This window comes from Macadamia integrifolia, chromosome 2 (assembly GCF_013358625.1).
Source record: "Macadamia integrifolia cultivar HAES 741 chromosome 2, SCU_Mint_v3, whole genome shotgun sequence".
Lineage (NCBI taxonomy): Eukaryota > Viridiplantae > Streptophyta > Magnoliopsida > Proteales > Proteaceae > Macadamia > Macadamia integrifolia.
The window spans coordinates 30,324,137-30,345,890 of NC_056558.1; the positions used below are offsets into that span (position 1 = coordinate 30,324,137).

Sequence of the window (21,754 nt, forward strand, 5' to 3'; positions counted from 1 at the left end):
AAAAAAAAAAAATTTACAGCAGATTGAGCTGGCATCCCCTTGTTTTCTGATATTTTCAGAATTCTCAGGTGTGGAGGAAGGATTAGAATCAGCACAGTGCTGTTCTAGAGCATTCATCCCATCAGAATATCAGATAGTGATGGAGGGTAGGTAGGATGAAAACCTTAGGTTCAGATTACACACCCCTTTTAATAAGATCCCAAGCAAAACCCCTGACCAGAATTTAAGTAAACACTATGATCAAAGTCCACCTTTTCTGATGCAGGTCAAATGAATTTGACCAAAGTTCACAAACCAAGATACTAACGCAAACCCAAAATACTACAGTGTTCTAATGGTTGGATTGAAGTTAACAGTCAGAAGTAAAGGGGCATATTTTTGAGAAATCTTGTATCTCCAGATCGGCAGACCTGATCTGCAACAGTCCTGGTCGAAGGCCTTTCTTGGGGAGGTCTCGAATATTTCAAAGGATGGGGATGATCTGCTGGTCAGATCTCCCTTAATTACCAATGTCGATATCAACAAAAATAAGTTGAAAACAGGGCTGCCGCCAGAACAGAATTGGGAGAATCCTCTGTGTTTGCTGTGACTTGATTCTCAGCAATAACGGTATATTTTAAGCACAAGAAACGGAAGATAATCCAGCCCAAAACTAGTTGGCTGAAGCTTGAATAGAAAACAGACGCAATAACACTTATTATAGATGGAAAACAGAGAATAGAGAGAAGATAAAACAACCAATTTAACCCCTCCCTTGCACCAATTTTTTAAAAGCCAATTTTACAACATGTGGTCTAGATTGGCAGTGTCACCTTCCATGGGATCTAGATGATTGTTGCAAAGCTTTTCCTAGCTGTACATGGTATTTGTAATATGATGCGAGTTCTTTTGCCAATTTAGTGTCTGATCTATATGTTTCATTAATTTCAGTCCCGTTTTGATATCCTAAAAATACACTCGAGAAAAATGAACTTGATGCGTGGCATTGATCTGAAGAAGATTGCCGAGAAAATGAATGGTGCATCTGGTGCAGAACTCAAGGTGTGTTTTTACCAGTAATGATTATTTTTATCTGTTTGTTTTCTTTCACCATCATTTGCATGTTAATTTACTAAGCCCCGAGTTTCTCCCTCACCCTCCCCCAAAAAAGGGTCAAACATTGAACCGATTTAGTTTTTGTTAGGTAAAAAGAAGTCCGTCTGGGAGCGTGGCCTATGCCAGCACTCCCATGAGCCTATATCTCTCCCCTACCATGTGAAAAGACATTTGCCTTTATCTGGGGGAGGAGAGAAAGAGACCAGCACTCCCGGATACAGAACCATTCCCTTTTTGTCATTACAATTTCTCTCGACTTGTATTGGTACTGGGTGAATTTAAGCAATGTATTCTTGCAATTGAACTGTTCTGTTCCTGTCTGCAGGCGGTATGCACAGAAGCAGGGATGTTTGCTCTGAGAGAAAGGAGAGTCCATGTGACGCAGGAGGATTTTGAGATGGCAGTGGCCAAAGTCATGAAGAAGGAGACAGAGAAGAACATGTCTTTGAGAAAACTATGGAAGTAGTTCTTTTCTTTTTTTTCTTTTGGTGGTTGGGAGAGGATGATTCACTAATGTTTTCTGAAAGATACAAAACATGGGCATCCGTTAAGATCAGAATTCTGTCTATTGTATTAAGTTGAATTGGAGATGACAAAGAAACATTTTTACTTTTTTATATCTTTATTCAGTTTCAACACTCTGCGTAAGATTTACTTCTTTTGCGTTGGCTTTCTTTTCTTTATCGATGTCTTTTCTAATTTTTTTTTTTAAAACCAAGATCAAAAGAAAAATAACATATGTATGAAATGTGTTCAGGCTGAAATTTTTGTGGTTGTAATAGATTAATGCTTTAACCATATTTTGTTTCTTGAGTAGCCAATGGCAATATTGTGCGTTTCTCAACTTGCAACCTCCAGACGCATTGAATGATGGTGGGTGGCTAGTCTGCTTGGAAGGCCTCTCTGATCAACCTCTTATGAGGTACATGACATCTAGGGCATTGGAATTTGATGAGGATAAGTAAATTCAAAATTTCAATTTTTTAATGGTAGATTTGTTTCAATCAACTTGTTCACAGGCCTCCTTCTTCCCGACCTGTGTCTATTTGAATAGGTAAATTTGTGCTTAGCTTTAGCTGCTGGAGGCATTTCAATAAATGGTTTTGATGTGCCATTGAAACAAGGAAATCCTTTCTCATTCTGATCTTGTCTTTGGAAGTGCAATAAAAAATACTGCGAGGGAAAGCCCTTCCCTCTTCTCATTCTTTGCACAGATCTGAGGAATGGAACAACAGCCTTAATTTCTACTCAGGCATTAAAAAGGAGTAAACTAGGGTAGGCTTTCGTAACTCTAGAATCTATTTTAATGTGATCCACACTCAGTTTAGTCAGGGACAGATGCAGAATAATTTCCAGAGGGAGGGAGGTGGTGGTCATGATAATTGTTATAGAATTCAGAACCCTTGGGCTATATTTGGTATACATTCCCATTCTTAGAATGTAGAATGCATTCTCGATTGAGAAGGGAAATATTTTTGGGATGCCTGTTTGGCTAAAATGCATTCATGGTGGAATGTCTCAGGCATTTTATCGAAAATCTCATGAACAACATCGACCATTCCAGCAGCAGATAATAACAAGAACTCCATTAAGACGGCTCAAAGTTTGAGTCACTTGGATTCATAAATGAGCTTCATTGTCTTCCACAACCTCCCCCATGTGGGCTTTCTCTAGTGAAGCTAGTTTTTTTTTAATTAATTTTTATGAAAGGAAGAAAATTTCATTAAGAAGAAAAAAATGATATTACATCATTGTAGGAGTTAAGGTTAAAAAAATAAGATCGTTTTGCAATGATAAAAAAAACTATAACTCTCATAAGTAGTAGTAACCGCATCGTTAGTGAGCCTAAAACAAAAATGGGATTAGAAAAAAAATTATATACTTAAAAAAAAAATGCGGTACTTCGCTCAAAGGCCACATTGTGGTGCTATAATCAGAAACTTGGTATTCATGCTCAGTAGAATCACTCCAAATTGCACTGATACTCCATCCTGCATTTATAGCATGCTTTACGCCCATGAGAAGCCCCTAGTACTCGCATCAATGGTGTTTTCTGTCATTATATAGTCAACATGAAATAAGATATCATTATATTTAACAATGAGATAAGTAGCCCATGCAGAGATGTTAGTATTTGTATCAGTGACTCCCACGCAAACCAGAATTGGTAGGTTCACATTAGGGAAAATTGGAGAAAGATGCAGAGTCGTGTGGAATGAGTTCACTCTAGTGAAGCTACTTACTGCGAAATCCTATTAATAATTTTTTCGCTTTCGCACATACTTATTTGTGGTTACTATTTATTGAGAAATTTAGATTTCTCTCTTTCTCCTCAACCAAAGAAAAAATTGTGATTGTTTCTCCTCAAAATGATTTATTAATTCATTGAATTTGGCTAATTTAGCCTTGATGCTGAATTTTTTATAATGACTCTTGTTTAAGAGATAAAATGTCAAAGTATATTGATCATGCACTTACTGATATTGATGCATATCAATTAAGAAAAAGACTATTAAAAATAAATTAAATTCAATAATAGCTAACCATACTTGAGAATTGGTCGATTTGCCTTAAAGCTCTAAAATATTATACACTAAGTAGATATTGTTGGGGTTTCATATGGATGACAGAAGTAATAATCCCACATCAGAAGTAAGTAGCCCGATGTGTAAACTTATAGGTACTCACTTTTATAGTTAGCACTGAAAGATGTATTTTACCTAAGTCCCTAACAAGTGGTATCAGAGCCAATGTTTGGCATGATCAAGATTCTGATAAGACCAGGACGTGGGAATTTGGTATGTCTCCAAGGATAAAATTGGAGAAGATCTTGGTTTCTAAATTTAATGAAAGTGAAGCTACAACAAAACAAACAATATACGACATAGGATTTGTAAATATTGTAGCATCTGTATGCTATTTATAATTCACCAACCAATACTCATAGTACTATACAAATTAGAAACCGAGTCTGAATAGAAAAATAAAAGGTAAAAGCAATTCAAACCCAACTTAGGAAATTGATTTAATTCCTCTATCACTTTAATGAAGTTCGGATGATTATTGACTTTCTTTTCGTGTTTCTCATGCTACTGAGTTTCCCAATGCTTATATGATTAGTATATAACATTACTTATTATGTTCAAAATAAGTCTGAATCATTTTTTTTAATTTAATTTTTTTTATTAATGTTTAGAATTGAAAAAAATGCATATTAATTTATAAAATGTCCATATTACAGAATATATATCATGTGACATTTAAAAAAAAATAAAAAACCATTGGGACAATAATAATTCGTCTTTGTTTTTACTACTTTTCCCTCATTATTTTCTATAAACTGATACAATATCAACTAGGACCATGTCGATAGAAATTGATCAATTCACTAATAGTCTAAAAAAGGCTATTAAAAGTGAACTATATTCAATAATAACTAATCATATTTGAGAATGAGTCGATTTATCTCAAGACTCTAAAGTATTACACACTAAGTGGATATTATTGGAGTTTCATGTGGATGACAAAAATAATAACTTCACATCGAAAGTGGGTAGCCCAATGCAAAAACTTATAGGTACTCTCCTTTATAGCTAGCACTTGAGGATGCATTTTACTCAAGTCCCTAACAAGTGATATCAGAGCCAAGCTTTGGCATAATCAAGATTCTGATAGGACCAGGGAGCAAGAACTCAATGTGCCTCCAAGGATAAAATCAGAGAAGATCTTAGTGGCTCCCACGTGAATGAAGAAATGAGAAGATCTTGAGCTCCTGTGTGGAGGGGGAGATTGTTGTGGTTCTATGTGGATGACGAAAGTAATAATCCCATTGGAAGGTACCCTTAATGACTAGTTTTAAAGATGAGTTCTACCCAAATTACTAACAAATATTTCAGAAGAAATTAAAATTAGATAGATTAGTTGAAAAATATAGAACACGACTTATAGTTAAAGGCTTTAGGTAAATGAAAAATTATAACTATTTTGACATTTTTGTAATAGCAAGAATCACTACTATAAGAATAATGATAATTGTATATAATTTGGTTATACAAAAAATGATGTAAAAACAACATTTTTAAATGAAGACTTTGAGGAAGAATTTTTTATTAAACAACCAGAGGGAGAGGGTTTTATTGTACCTGTACAAGAGCACAATATTTGTAAACTTGTGAATCCCTATATGGGTTGAAATAAACCCTAAGACAATTGCATGAAAGACTTGATAATGTACATTTATTAAATGACTTTCTCGTAAACTAAGTTAGTAGATGTTTATATAGTAAATTTTATCAAGATATATCCTTAGCGGGCCACCTTGAACTCATTAAATCTATTATGTAGAGCTCTTATCTCTAATAATCTGGATTTTTTGGTTTTTCAACCTTCTTATTTCAAGAATTGAGTCAGTTATGTTTTCTTCCTTTTTAAAAAGTTAAAACAATTAGAAATTTATGCATCCGATGAGGTGTTTATCTTCCGAAAAAATAAGGGGGATCTTGGACAAAGAAAACTCAAGGATTTAAACACTGCTAGTATTATTGAACTCATTTGAAGGATTGTCTCCACAAAAAAGACTATCTAGGTTAATTGGATTTATTCATTTAGGTGGCTAATTCATCTACATTTCATCAATTTTTACTTGAAATTTGATGAGATCTTGTGCCCCTAAAGTTTCATGGTCTAGTTCTATCATTCCTAAACACTCAATTACAGCTTGTAGAGTCATTCCTTTTCACATAGGAATTTATTTGTTAGAGAAATATAAACATTCCTAATTGCTGTTTGTGTTGGAATTCCATTGAAAGTATAGATCATTTTTTTTTTTTTTTTGATTTGCATTCTCTATATCTATTTGGAAATAATCCTTGTAAAATTATGGAACATTCCTAGAGTTTTCCTTCCTTTTGCCAAAAGATGAAGGTGAATGTAAAAAAATGTAACAACAAATTGAGAAGTTGGCTTTCAATGTAGTGATTCATCATATTTGGTGGGAAAGGAATAAAGAAGATGGACCTCCTCCTCGCGATTGAGCAGATTAGAGATCCCATTGCTTTTGAGATCAGGAATAAAATTCTCTATAACTATATTATTTTCCCCAATTCTTGGAGAAATAGGCACCTAGTCTATTCTTGGAACTTGCCTCTCATTTTTCCTCCCTTTTAGTTTTATGTAAAGGTGTCAACTCTAGGCCCGCACAAATAAGCTCAACTAAGCCTGACAAGTTTATGGCCTAACCTAGACCGGCCCAATTAATAAACGTGTTGGGCTTGAGCCTGACATGTTTATAAACAGGTAGTACACGGTGTAGTCACCTAGCCCAACGGGTGCCTGACCGGCCTAACACATTTGAGCCCGACCTAGCCCGACCCCTTTAACACTACTTGTATTTTTTTTTTTTTTAACTGTTTGTATTTAGTGCTAAGGCTATGTGATATGTATAGCTGAGATGGAGATGATTGTTATCTGAACATTCATCTTTTTCAGGTATAGTTTAATTGATTTGAACTTGCTAAACTTGGGTTGTGTAGGCATAGTTTAAATTATTTGAGTTACGTGGGTTCAAGATCAAGTACCTTAGTAACTTAGCTGCTTTTCCCATCTTTGGTATAATCTATTTTAACTATGAGATTTTTCCTTGCTGTGTGCATCTTTGCCTCATTTTAATGGTATTCCCCTTCAAGCACATTTAAGAGACCAATTTAAAGAGGATCCATTTAAAATTAAATAGGTCTATAGCATGGTTAAGGCCTGATTAAGGTCCATTTATGGCAGCCCAATTAGATCCCGAGACCGACCGACCCGTTTATTAACCATATCATGCACGTCCTAGCTAAGCATGTTCAGCTAAACGGGCATTCACGGTGCAGCCCTTGATAATAGCCGAGCCTGACTAAGCCCAACCGAGATCGGCCCGGCCTGACACTTGACACCCCTAGTTTTATCACTTTTTGGTATGTTAAAACACCTTTGAAAATATGATGTCAATTAGAAAAGAATTTGGATAAACTAATATTAACTAATATCTCAAAAGAAATATTCTCAAATCATTGGTTCAATTTCATATTTAATGAATTGTACCAGGCTAGATATAGTTGAAAGTTTGTAAATTGAGTTATCATACTCATAACTCAAGTAAAGAACATTGTCATGCCATTAAAATATTATTAAGATATTTGAAAGACACAAGAAGTTATAATTTTCACTATAATAGAGCTCCAGCTGCTTTAGAAGATTATTATAATGTTAATTGGATTTCAGATATAATTAGTCATTAGCAACTAATGGGTATGTATTTACATTAGGGATGGAGTGATTTCATTAATGATCATCATCTCCTATTAAGGATTCTGCAGCGGGTATGAGTAGAAAAGAAGCCCCACAAAGAAAAAGAAGAAAATGATGCAGCTTACAATAAATGGTAAAGCACTCATAACATTAAAGTTTTATCTTTTTTTTTTAAGTGTTAGAAGATTTGGAATCTAGAGTGGAAAGCACTCGAGAGAAGGGAATCGACAACAAGATATGTAATTCCCTTTCTTTGATTTGGTAAGAAGCTTCTTCAAAGATCGGAGGAGGAAATTGTTAGACATTTGGCGTTGCCATTGTGGTGAAGACTGCATTGAGTAGAGTAATACATGGTGCTTCATTGTTGTCATTGTTTGCAACATGACTGTGTCGGGATGCATTGAATGAGCTGGATAGGCGTTCCAATTGAGTTCGAGCGTTTCGAATCGTGTTTTGATGTTGATGACTTGACTCGATAATACAACACGTTCTAATTGAGTTTGGGTGCATTTGGTTGAGTTTGCATATTTGTATGCTCTATTTTGATCGAGTGGCTGATGATGAGGCTTATTGTATATGAGATGACATTGATATAATGGTTTATGAATTTATGTGTATAAAAGTCATGTGAATGATGATGCATTGATGGCAATGATGTTGAGATGGTGATGCAAAAACATAATGCATGGTGATGATATGTTTGCATATAGATGATGAATATGTGATTTCATATATGTGACTTATAATATGGTGGCTGTTAGAATATGGTAAAAATATAAACCCATGGTGGCCATGGCTTGCTAATGGTTTTAATTTCAGAATTTCTTTTTTAAAGTATGGTGACATGAATGAACTGGGTATGCGAGCTTAGAACATGGGGGGTTATGTGGCATGAGATCCAGCAGGTATGGCTGGGAAGGACAACATGCGTAGGTGTTGAGGCTACAGGTTGCTTCACCAAGGTTGTTCAAATGACCAAAATCCACTTTCTTCTCGGGAGCTTGATCTCTAAGATGTGGTTTTCACGCATTTAAATTCTGAGAACAGAACCGTGAAGGCAATTAGATGGGTATCGAATATGTAGTTAAAACCTTGTCCTTTCAATGTCTCATTTTTCATTGAATTTGATACAAGATTGAAATTTTGATCAACAAAGGCAAATTTCAATAGACATGTAAATAAACCAGCAAATTGGTTGCTAACCGTCTAGAAACCGTGTGGATAAACCGTGTAAAACCATGAGATCGACACCATTTAAAAACTGTGTAAATTGAAACCATTTATTGAATGATTTTGGTTTTCGAAAATGTAACCATTTAGTAAACAATTCAATTTTGGTTTCAGCCAAATAAATGAGAACTTAACCTAATCAAACCATATACACCGGAACTGAACCAATTAACACCCTTAAGTATGATTAAGTCATTTATGTCCAATTTTTTGCTATTCAACTTGCTGCTTGTTCAGAAAAATGAGAGGAATCATTTGGGACTGATGGAGATGAAGACACACCTAATGGGTAGAAAATAATTGAAAAATCTCTTCCACACATTGAAGGCATTAGGATTACATTGAAAGCAATGAAATTCAACATTTGGATCTTCAAGAGCTTGTGGAAGATGGTGGTGATGATGAAGAAGTTTGTTATTCAAGTGGTATACCCATTTAGGTAATCCCTTGTAAGACCTCAATTGTAATTAGCTAGAGTTTGATGATTGATGTGTTTGCCTAGCTATATATTTTGTTATGAGTGAGGGGTTTACTTTTTGATATTATACTCCATTGTAAGGGACCTAAACATGGGTGCTCATAGGGTGTTTGACAATTGGTCAAAGTGAGAAGTGAGAGAACTTACAGGTGTTTGTGTGTGGAAATGGGACATAGTCAAGTTGTCCATTTGGATAATCTGTTGAAGGGAAATTGTATGTGTGAGGCTTCCCAAAGTTGAAAAGCTCCAAGTCTTGGTGGAGATTGGAAGGTAGTGGTTGTGGAGAGCTTTGAAATAAGAGGCACATTGGTGGTGACATCTTTGCATCTACGACAATGAAGTTGTGATCGGATTATGCCGGGAAGGTAATTCAAACTCTTACATTTTTCTATTTTGATTGTAAAATTAACTATAGGCTAGGTGTTCGATAAAATGCAAAAGTCAATGTGTGTGTAATTTGTTGGAAAATTTGCTATTATATATTATTACTCATTATAAGGGACTTGTGAGCGGGTGCTCAAAAGGTATTGATGTTTGCCTAGTATTATCAAGGTTCCTACAGTTGTAGTTATGTATAACGGGTAGTAGCCTCAGTTTTGTGTTAAAAAAAAATCAAACCAAGAGAAGTGTATAGGGGAATATACGAAACCCCATGTGGGTATTGCTCTGTGGTGTAGGCATGTTGCTAAACCATGTAAAACCTCTTTGTATTGTGATTGATTGCATTTTACTTTCGACATAAGTGCTATGCTTGTGTTTTTGCAGAGTGTGTGTGCATTCCTAGTAGGCCTGAACAATCGTGGTTGAAGGTGAGAGTACATACAAACTATATTTGGTATAATTGGGATTACCTCAGCCGATGATGTTTGTCAGCGTGTCAATCAACAGTATAGTTGGTGCCAAGACAGTGCCAACATTTGTGGTTATGAGCATCGAGATTGCAAAGGAGTTCTTGGGTGAGCTAGTTGTGGCCAGTTGTGATGTATAGTGAGTGCCTTTGAGTATCAGCAGTATTGAGGAGTGAATTTGTGCCAGGTGTGAGTCATTGTTCGGTTAGCCAAGGGGAGTGTTGGGTAGAGTGTTGAGAAAACTTTGAAGACCTTGAATCCTCTCTCGTTTCAGCTTGAGGTTATCAGAAATTAGAAAAACAATGTTGTGGAACAGCATCCACTATGGTGGCATAACTTATTACTTTAGAAAAATCAGGGAATAAAGCTGAATGACTCAAGAATCTAATGACGAATATATTATTGTGGAAAAGACTGGTTCTTTCTATATCAATTCATTGATAATCAGGCGGCAATTGCTAAAGTCAAAATCAAGGTTTACAATTAATGAAAAAGAGACATTCGCTTAAGACGTAAGCTTGTGAGACGTACATAAATGGATGAATGATAACTAATCTACTTTGTGAAACCAGAAAGCAAACCTACTGAAGTATGTGTTTTTGTTTAGTGACCTTAGTCCCACATTGGAAACTTGAGAAACTTAAGGCTGGGTATGGATGATGTGGATTATTCTCTTGCCTTTTGGACATTGTTTGTGTTATCTCATTTGAATTTAAATTTGGCTCCAAAATGAAACTCAATAAGCTCATGTAAGGCACATTATTCAATGCACCAATTATACATGCATTCCATTCATACACCTTATGTACATAGTACATAGCACTTACTTGTACATACACAAATACATATAAGTATTTGTATGTACCCTATAAGGCAAGAGACATACCCATACATATAGGTACGACTAGACGTACATGTGTATATATACAGGTACAATCCATGCCTATAAATTAATACCCATTAGCTACAAAGAAATAATGTTAGAAAATAATAATATGTGCACTTTTTTTTTTATTGAGAATGTATAGCATACTGTGATAGGGAGCACTTCCAACATACTGTGAGGCTAATCCGTGGGATTACTCTGGTTCTCTCAATACTTGCCTTATTCATTCAAAGCAGTGTTCTGTTATTTATTCTGTTCTGCTCCTGGTTCTATTCGCTTGAGTCACTAAGTATAGTTTGCAGACTCCCTGTGCAATCACACTTAGAAGGGCAACACTTGTGATTAGTGGGGTGATTTTATCTTGAAGGTATAAACGTTGGTCAACCCAGTTTGCACTAATAGGGGGTGCTTAAACCTTAACGAAAATATTCAATATGACTTCACCCTATTTACTGGATTTTATCTACATCAACAAGTATTATTGTGCTGTACCAAATTTGTGTACATAAAACAGAACTATTCAAAGACATCAAGAATTTACTTTAACAAGGAGACATACTGTTCAAGAGGTTCCTATCTCTACTATACATTACATTTGTACTACATTCAGATAAGTTTAACATTGCCCCTTAGGCCTTACATATTACATTTACACTTGTCTTCCTATTTTGCTAAGTGCTCCTCTTTTAAACTAAAGAAGCTTAACAGTATAACTGATTCCTTAGCAAGGCAAGCACTCTAATTGACGTGTCGCACAGTTTGGTCCCATTCTACCACCTGGTTCCGTGAATTATGTGTCCAAGAATTCATGGGTTCGACATTCAGTTACTATCAATAAATTTTATTTAACAGAAAAAAAGAAAAAATCAACGTGTTCTCAACCTTGACTGCAGCATACCAAACACAATCTTAATTAAGTTCACAAACCATTACATGTAAATGGTTTCTATGTTTTACAAAATTGTGTAATTAGTATAACAAAATGCATGTTATGAGCCTTGCTATGTGTTTTTTCCCCTAAAACTTTAAGCATTGTCTTGACCTCTATCAGATCCTTGTACTTATTTAAAACTTGATGAAATCATCTACAACACATACCCACTGATATCTACTCCATTGCTTGCACCAGAGCAAATCAAAGCACATTCATACAGGTCACCATGTACCCATTGTAGACATCCAATTTTGTCACCCTTCTCCGGCATTGACGATACAAGGACGGTGGGTGCGAACTCTCACTTCCAATCAACGGAGATCGCTTGACAGTGGTAATCTACCCTTAACCATCCCCAAACCTACCAAAACCCTGATTTACCCAAAAACCCTAAAACCTGATGCGGGAGGAAAGAGAGTCCAGTTTTGACTTTTCATATACAAAAAAATCCGGTCAAAAGTGACTGTACTAATGGATAGTACTCGAAAATATGATTCTAACAATATATGGTGCATCAAAATCGGACTTACGGATCTCCCGTAATCATTCTCGGCACTTCCAAAGATTTTTTGATATTTCAGTATTTTTTCCAGAAATTCCCCTGACAGTCGGGTTTTTTGCTAAAAATCTCACTTTTGAGAAAATATTCTATTTGCTAGAAAATATCTTGTCCACTTTCACAAGTAAGAGAAAATCTTCACCATTTTCAAAAATGTCACATCACACTTTATGTCATGTAATATCACACTTTATATCATGTCATTGGTCTTTACCCACTAGGTAAAAATTAGGTTTTATCACATTGATTAAAATTCTCCCAACAGTCGGGTTTTCTACTAAAAACTCCACTTTTTGAGAAAAACTTCTATTTGTCAGAAAAGATCTTGTCCACTTTCACAAGCAAGAAAATATCTTCACCATTTTTAAAAATATCACATCACACTTTATGTCATGTCACTGGTCTTTACCCACTGGGTAAAAATTAAGTGTCATCACCTCATTGATTTCAAAAAACTATAAATACCACTTGTGAGGGGACACCAAAGACTCTCTTAAGAGTAACCCCTTTCTTGTAAGAGCTCTGCCCTCTCTTCTCCTCCTTCCCTCCCCCTTTGAGCTTCTTCGGGCCTTTGAAGCGATCTTCGTAAAGATTCAAAGTTCTGCTCGGATCTTCGAAGTGTTCTTTGGGGTTTTGAAGAACTTCAATCCAAATTTTAGTTCGATCCATTTTTTACCAAAATGGAAAGTTTTTAGCTTTTCCCTTTGAGTGCTTTTGATTTTTTGTAAAAAAAAAAAAAGTTTCAAGCCGAAGCCTTGTTCGAGTCCGACCTCAACCTAGCCTTCCATAACCCATCCCCAGCGGAAGCTCTACCCGAGTGCCCCTAGAATCTTTTCCAAAAGTAGCTAGTCCCATCAGAAGCTCTGCCCAAGTGCCCCTAGAATATTTTCCATGAGTGCCCCTGAAATCTTTTCCAAAAGTAGTCGGTCCTAGCGGAAGCTCTGCCCGAGTGCCCTTGAAATCTTTTCAAAAGTAGCTCATCCCTAGCAGAAGCTCTGTCGGAATCAACAGTCAACAAACAAGCCAATCCTAAGTTGGACCTCTGTCCATAGATAACCACAGTCACCATCTCCTGAAATTGGAAGTTGGAGTTCAAGATCATCTTCCCTCGAGTTGGGAGAATCTACGAGAAAAGTCAGCATCAACCAGGGGCCCACCCTTCTTTGACCCAAAACAGGGATCAAATTCAGGTATAATCTCTCTCCTCATTTAAGCATAATGTAGATATCTAATTAATCTTGCTTTAGTATACATAAATAGTTGTTTTTATTTAATGAACATATGTTTGACAATATAACCATGCATGCGGAATAGGAATAAATTATGGAAAATATTTGTTTTTAAGCATCTAGTAGGAAGACCGGTTGAACCGGGTAGAGTGGGTGCATAACACGTTCCCAACTCTGTAACCTGACTCTTACCCTAAATCTCTGAACCAAACTAATTTCTGGGCCCTTTTCTCAGGAGTCAGGCCCACCCCTCGAGTCCTAGGCCTATAACCCTAGGTGGCGACTCCACACCCTTTCTGTATGATCCTAATCCCCCATATTGGACCATCATCAAACTTCGTCTTTATGACAAACCTAGTACACCTACGAAATAGGCCTCCACGTATTTTCGAGCGGTGATACGACAGTGTGGGGCCCACAGAAGCACATACGAAAACATTCCCCACCTTATCCACCAAAGGATATCAAGAGAGAGGAGAGAAGGCTCGAATCTCAGAGACCTTCCCCCTAACGGGAATATCTCCAATCCGAGGCCCGCTACCATCACAGTGGCGACTCCACTGGAGAGTTGTCAAGCTTCCGATACTTAATGCTACCTTTAAATCCTAGAACATTTTCCACCACATCTGTATGAAAACATGTTTGACTAACCCCATGTTTGTAAATTGTATTCACTAACTGCACCATGCATCATGCTCGCAGTGAAATCATTTGGTGATGGTACTCCCTGTCATGCCCGCACCATCGGAGAGGTTAGTGGATGACATACTAAGTACTCTGAGAGCAAATGATAGCCGCTTCTTGTACAAGAGTGGAAGGTATCGTCAAACGGTGAGGATGTTGTAATTGTGCTAGCACCCTCGGGGAGGTCTGTGCACTTTATGACATTCTGAGATCGAACGCATCATCAAACGGCGAGGATGTCCGTAATTGTGCCAGCACCCTCGGGGAGGTCTGTGCACTTTATGACATTCTGAGATCGAACGCATCATCAAACGGCGTGATGGTTATCCTACACTACACTTCACACACGTTCACTCATACTTCCACCAACCCGGTAGTGGTCCTTACCATCCCCTCGTGTGAAGTCACGTAGAATGGGGTAGGGAGTTACACCCTTGGCCAAGTACCCTTGAGGTACGTTAAAGGTTCAATATCTAGCGTATATCGATCTTGTCAAGGCAGCCTTGTCGGTCCTATTGCATCCATTGCATACTCATCATCATGTAGAAAATAGATAGAGAAGCTAGGAGTGCCACAAGTTAACTGTAAAACTTATTTTCGGTCTTAGAAATGAATTTTCCTACATTATATTCCCGTCATAAAGAATTGCTTTCCTAAGTGGGTTTTGGATAAAAAGTGTCCCTCCTCCTTGAGAAAACCGTCCAGACACGTGACTTAGGGGCAATCCCATCAAAGTCATGTAAAGTCCTGAGAAGTCCCGAGGAAATCGGGAAGAAGGACACTTAAGTGGGAAAAAGAGCAAGGAAAGCATGACTTTATTACATGGAATGTTTTATAGGAATGTTCTCAACAAGCCATTTGTATGAAATTCTCACCAATGATATCAAGTGGACTGGGGGAACGTTCCCCTATCCACTTTTTATCATATAGTGAACTGACTCTGGATGAATTATTGATTAATCAAAATGGATGAATAATTGAACATGGGATGGGGTGTCAGAGATCTAAAATAAACTGCCTTTTGGTTCATGCTTAATTCCACATCTCAAGTACTCACCGCAGTCCATTTGGACACGTCAGGGTAGTAGGTTGACTCGTTTAAGTCCAGTGTCACCTACGTTGTCTCTTCGAGACTGCTTACTGCCAAGTGACTGCAACTTGAAAGATATGGATCTAGCAGACGGTGAAACTCTAGTTCAGGCATGGGTACACCCCGTTGAGGCATTGCAAGCTGAAATAAAGGAAGTAAGGATCGGGGTAGCACAAGTACTCCACATACCTCAGAACTCTCCCAGAGTTGATCCCACTCCGACTATAGGAGAGCAAGAGCATAATGGACCTATGGGACATCGGAGAACTTCCCCCACTCGTCAGAATGGTTAAAGAGGAGTCTACCCTCAAGTCTCCCTCCAAGGGTGGTGATCGAGGACGAAGAAGAAGAATTTACAGCACATATCAGAATAGAACCTCTTGAGACGGAGAGAGAAAGAAAGCTCCAAGAATAGCTGAAGAAACTAGAAGATTTGATCCGAGTTGGAAAGAACTAAGAGAGTCAGATGGTAGATTCTGATGATATGAGCTTCTTCTTTGGTGCAAGGACCCCTGAAAAATTTAAGTGGTAAATTAATAGGTTTGATGGATCAGGGGATCCTAAAGCACACTTGAAAGTCTTCCTCAGCATTGCCAAGTCATGGTAACTAGCAGACAATCAGATGGGTCAAGCATTTATGTTGACATTGTCAGGAATAGCTTTGAGATGGCTCATGCAGTTGGAGCCAGCGCAGACACAGAATTGGGCAACAGTGGTAAAAGCGTTCACCATACAGTATTCATATAACACTGAGGTAGATGTGAAGTATCAAGAGCTAGAAACCTTGAGGCAACAGCCTACGGAAGGGTTCACTGCCTTCATGATGAGGTTCAAGGACAAGGCCATCAAGATGGCAGAGCGACCTTTTGAAGCAGAACAAGTAGAAATGCTGATCGAGAGTATGTCTAAGCCCTATTATGATGTCCTTTACTACCAACACTTGCAAACATTTGAAGCATTGATAGCTATAGGGACACGCATTGAGAATCGGATTTTGAGGGAAGCACAATATCTAAGAAAGTCTTAAGATGCCACGAAGAGCTCTTAGGTTGGACGGGGAAAGGGTCCTGAAACCAATGTTGTCAGTTCAACCCAATAGTCAGTGGCGGCCATATCTCCATCACAACCCTTTGTGATACAAGCGGATCCTTCGGCTCAGAGGCCCCCTCGTCAAAGAAGGCAGTTTTCAAACTTGGGGATGCCAATCACAGTAGTATATGAAAAATTGAAGAACCAAGGGTTATTAGAAATAGTGGCTCTAAGAGTGATGTCCAATCCTCTCCCAAACCGGTATCAGGACCTTGAGTATTATGCTTATCATACCCAGAAGGGGCAATCCACTGAAAAATGTCTAGGGTTGTAGCATGCAGTTCAAGATCTGGTGGATAACAGGACGATTGAAGTCAAAGTCAAGAAATCTCCTAATGTTACTATCAACCCACTTCCAGATCATAGTACAGTTGGTAATCTGGATGATGATGAGTTGGAAGAAAGTGACCCCACTCAGTTCATTCAGCCTAAGAAGCAGAAGGGTCGTCTGACTGCCCATGACTATCGGAAGATCATGGTACAAAGAACAAAGGCCATAAAACTTCCCTGTGTAGAAGAATCATCAGAGTCATCAGAAGAAGCAGAAGGGCAGATGTCCACCTTCCCTCCTTCATCCAACCAACCATTTCCTCCCTATTGTCCGGGGATCAAACCTTCCATCATCATCCAATCAACCTTTACCTCTATCCAACTACCCCGAATATCCACTATACAGTCCTCTACCTCTATAATATTATCACCCTCTACATCACTAACAACCTTTACCTTATCCTCAAAGAGAGGAAACCCCATCGCCCTCTCATCATACACCCACTCCATCTTACCATTCACCATCTCCATCAGGATACCCTACCTCTAATGTTACATCCCCATCATACCACCCTGCTTCATATGCCTCATCAACTTCTTATGAATCCCATTCCCAAGGTTCAGTTCATAACCCAACAAACCTTTACCTTATCCTCAAAGAGAAGAAACCCCATCTCCCCCTCATCATACACCCACTCCATCTTACCATTCACCATCTCCATCAGGATACCCTACCTCTAACGTTACATCCCCATCATACCACTCTGCTTCATATGCCTCATCAACTTCTTATGAATCCCATTCCCAAGGTTCAGTTCATAACCCAAAGGAAGGATGGTTTGGTGGGTGCGATTGGAGGAACATGCAAGAATTTTTGGATTCTCCGAAAATGACTTCATAATTAGGACCGGTGAATGCTCTTGAGGAAGACCAAGAGGTAGATCCCACACCTCTGATTCAACCAATGGCCTCACTATAGCATAAGTCAGAAACATTTGAGGAAGTGTTAGATGATCTCTTGAGGACAGTGATAACACTATCAGTAGGGGAGCAGATTAAAAAAGATGCCTCCCTAATCCACATAGGGAGTGACATAGAAGAAGATGAATAAGATGAAGGACCCATTGAGGAGGAAGTCACTGAGGAAGAAGACACTGACAATGATGACAATGATGATGACAATGATAGTGCTCATCCGAACTGGGATGACTACCTTGGGCTATGGGAGCAGGATGTAGAAGATGAATCTGTGTACTATTCCCCCAGGGATCCAGGAAGTTACTCAGTGTTTGCCATCAGTAGTGATGACCTGGTACCAGATCCAACTGGTGGTATTTAGCCTTCTCTCTACATAGAAGAAGGTGATTCCACGTTAGATTTAGATGATGATGGGTCTGAAGACGAAGGAAGGGCAACAGAGGTTTACATGGAAGAGCAGACCCCTCTATTTAAGATGGAAGAAAAGATGTGTGAGATTTATTCAAACACACTAGAAATACAAAGAAGGGTGGATGAAATCAGCCAGATGCTAGGCAAAGTGACTGTTAGGGAATAGTACTATAAGGAGCAGCTTAATGACTTGGAAGAAATTGGGCGACAGGATACATTTGTAGAGGCAGTGGACGCTGCATTCCAAATGCTATCCAATGCGGTTAAGAAGATGAGAGCTAGGGCTCTTGATATCTGTGGAGGACCCCAACTCCCTACCCCAAGCCGAGGGGGGGAGTCTGATGAAGATGATTCGATGATAAGGATAATTACCATTATGGATAATGATGATGAAGATCAGTATCCCAATGAGATCATTATAAAGAAGCCCATCACAGTGATGGAAACCAGGAGTGGTAAAGACTATAAAGGCAAGGCTCTAGCAGTAGAGCAGTCCAAGAATTATGAGGCAGGTTTTAGCAACTTGAAAAAGGAACCAGAAAATTCAGTGTTAGCTCTATTGAAGAAGGCTCAAGCCAAAATTTCCATCTGGGGATTGCTGATGGCTTCTCCCTCTCATTGTGAGTTAGTATTGAAATCCCTCACTCATATACAAGTATCGATCGAGATTGACCCAGTGCAGCTTTCCCACATAGTAGGGGCAACATACGCAGTACAATCTCTGGTACTCTCAGACGTTGATATTCCTAAAGGGAGGGGGGCCGTACAACAAGGCATTGTATATCACGGTGGATTGCCTCGAAAAAACTGTTCCTTGGGTCCTCATTGACAACGGGTCGGCCTTGAACATCTTGCCTTTAAGATCAACTAGCAGCATTGGCGTCAACATGAGTGAAATGAAAGCAACAGGCCAAACCATAAGGGCCTATGATAACACTAAGAGGGAAATTCTGGGAATAGTTACCTTGGCTGTGATGATCAGCCCAGTGAAATTTAACGTCAACTTCCAAGTCATTGATATGCTGGCTTCCTTCAACATGCTATTGGGGAGGCCGTGGTTACATCATGCTAAGGTTGTGTCATCTAGCCTCCAGAAAGTTAAGTTCATACATGAAGAAAAAGTGATTGTCGCCTCAGGGGACCTGGAAGTAGTTAATACTGTGGCCAGTATAGAGAAAGGGGAAGAGAAGACAGAAGAGGTCCGCCTCGACGGATTTGAGATAGAAGGCACTTGTGCTGTGATTGCAAAAGGGGTGGTTGAAGCAAACACCCAGTTGACTATGAGGCAACATTGAGCCCTCCTGTGGGCCAAATGATGAAGAACATGAAGTACTTCCCTGGTATGGGAATGGGAAAGTATGCACAAGGTGTATCCAAGTTACCAACTTCAGTTGTCAACAAGGGCAAGAATGGATTGGGGTATGTTCCTCCAAGTAAGGGCAAGGCCAAGATATTAAAGAGGACTAAAAAAATATCCGCTACTTACTACCCCACTCTCAATGGGTACTTTGTAAGAGAAGGAGAAGCTTTCTCGTTCTGTGGAAATGTCGAGCTATGGTTTGATGAGACTGCCGCCAAAATGTAACCATGATTCAAATTTTTCTTGCAGGATGAGTTCAACTGGGTGACATATAAAGTAAAATAGTTGCAAGTTTAGAAGAGTGATCATGAGAGTTGTATTACTGGAATAATTGAAGTTTCTTGCATTGAGAGTGAGTCTTCCAGTAGCAATCTCGTAACTTTGATCCGGTCAAAAGAGCCACCAAGCCTTAGGATGAAATGGGAATGGGAAGAGAAGATAAAGCTCACCTAGAGTCTACCTTTTCTGAATGATTTGAAGATCCACATCTGCTCTCTTTTACAAGAGCCTCAAGCACAAGAGCTTCATGACCTCAAACCAAGGCCGTTCAGGGGAAGAAGTGTTTTTGCCAAGCCAGAGCTTAGAGGATGATGGTTTGCATGTGCTATGTTACAACCAATTGTAATGGGAGATCCCGTGAAGGCGGTCAAAGATGTGATTAGGGAGCGGGGATGGCTTCACTTAACAGGATGATGAATCTGGACTATATAGAAGAGGGCTTGAGCAGCCTCGACTATCACTCTTCCCTCAGTAAGTTTGGTTTTAGAGACCATGAAATCAGGCAGATGAAGTATGGCCCAAGGGAGAAGTTGGACAAGTACACTGCTGCTGTCAAAGAGGTAGTAGTAATCAGCCTGGAAGGAGAAAAAGATGGCCCTTTGCCTCACTTACTCATCCACCAGTCTACTAAACCACTCCTGACCTAGACGAGCATTGGGGAGGACTTCAAGTTCACTCATGCCATTGAGTCAACCAACCAAATTACCACTAGCATCAAGTTGGTCGTCGAGTCTATTGATGAACCCTATGTTTATAATTCTATCATCAAATCTTCTGTTTATGAGTTTGTTGATCCTGTAGAGGAAAGTCAAGAGTCCATGTATGTTAGGTTTATCACTCCTTCATTCATGAATGAAATTTCCTATTCCGAGTATAACTTGCCTCATTTTTCCGATGATGATCTAAATGAATATCAAAACTTAATAAACAATGCAAACCAAAGAAAGCCCAACCCATTCATGAGGATACCCGAGTTATTAATTTGGGAACCAACCAATGCCCTCGAGAGGTAAAAATTGGTTCACCCTAGAAGATGAAGAAGGATAACAGATGATCAGCTTACTAAAGGAATTTGCAGAAGTCTTTGCCTGGTCGTATGAAGATATGCCTATAATTGACCCCAACATTGTACAACATCGTTTGCCGACTTACCATGGGGCAAAGCCCATCAAGCAGAGGCTCAGAAGGATGCATCTTGAATGGAGTGAGAAGATTAGAGAAGAAATCATGAAGCAATGGAATGTGGATTTCTTACAAGTGGTAGAGTACCCCCGATGGTTGGCCAACATTGTACCAGTTCCAAAGAAAGATGGAAGAGTATGGATGTGTGTGGATTTTCGAGATCTCAACAAAGTGAGCCCAAAAGATGATTTCCCATTACCTCATATTGATGAATTGGTCGACAGCACAGCAGGGACGCCTTGCTATCATTTATGGATGGATTCTCAGGATATAATCAAGTGAGTATGCATCCAGAGGATCGTGAAAAGACAACCTTCACCACTCTATGGGGTACTTATTGCTATACGGTCATGCCTTTCGGAATGAAGAATGCATGGGTAACTTATCAGAGAGCAGCTATAACCATCCTACATGATATGATACACAAGGATGTGGAGGTCTATGTGGATGATATGGTTGTGAACTCGAGAGATCGATTGGGGTATATTCCCGCATTGAGACGTTTCTTCAAAAGGATAAAGAAATACCAGCTAAGGTGAACCCCTGAAGTGTGTGTTCGGGGCAACGATAGGGAAGTTGTTGGGTTTCTTAATGGGCGAAAGAGACATCGAAGTTGACTCCATCAAGATCAAGGCAATTCAATAAATGCTCGCACCTTGCACAGAGAAGAAAATCTGAGGGTTCTTGGGTCACATCCAATACATCAGCAGGTTCATAGCCCAGCTGACCAAGACTTGTGAACCAATTTTCAAGTTGTTGAAGAAAGATTAGCCCATGAAATGGAACGATCAATGTCAATAGGCTTTTGACAAGATAAAAGAATATCTCATGAACCCGCCAGTGTTGACACCACCAGTGGAAGGA

At 38.8% G+C, this 21,754-nt stretch overlaps 1 protein-coding gene across 1 annotated transcript in view; it reads left to right on the forward strand.

Moving 5' to 3' along the window:
- Window positions 1-1,731, forward strand: part of LOC122069628 (26S proteasome regulatory subunit 8 homolog A) — a 29,816-nt gene extending 28,085 nt beyond the window's left edge. Inside the window, exons 8-9 of the mRNA XM_042633686.1 lie at window positions 931-1,041; window positions 1,421-1,731. Of these exons, the coding sequence (XP_042489620.1) occupies window positions 931-1,041; window positions 1,421-1,561 (252 nt within the window). The 3' untranslated portion in view covers window positions 1,562-1,731. The remainder of the gene's footprint in view (window positions 1-930; window positions 1,042-1,420) is intronic.
- Window positions 1,732-21,754: the final 20,023 nt, after the last annotated feature.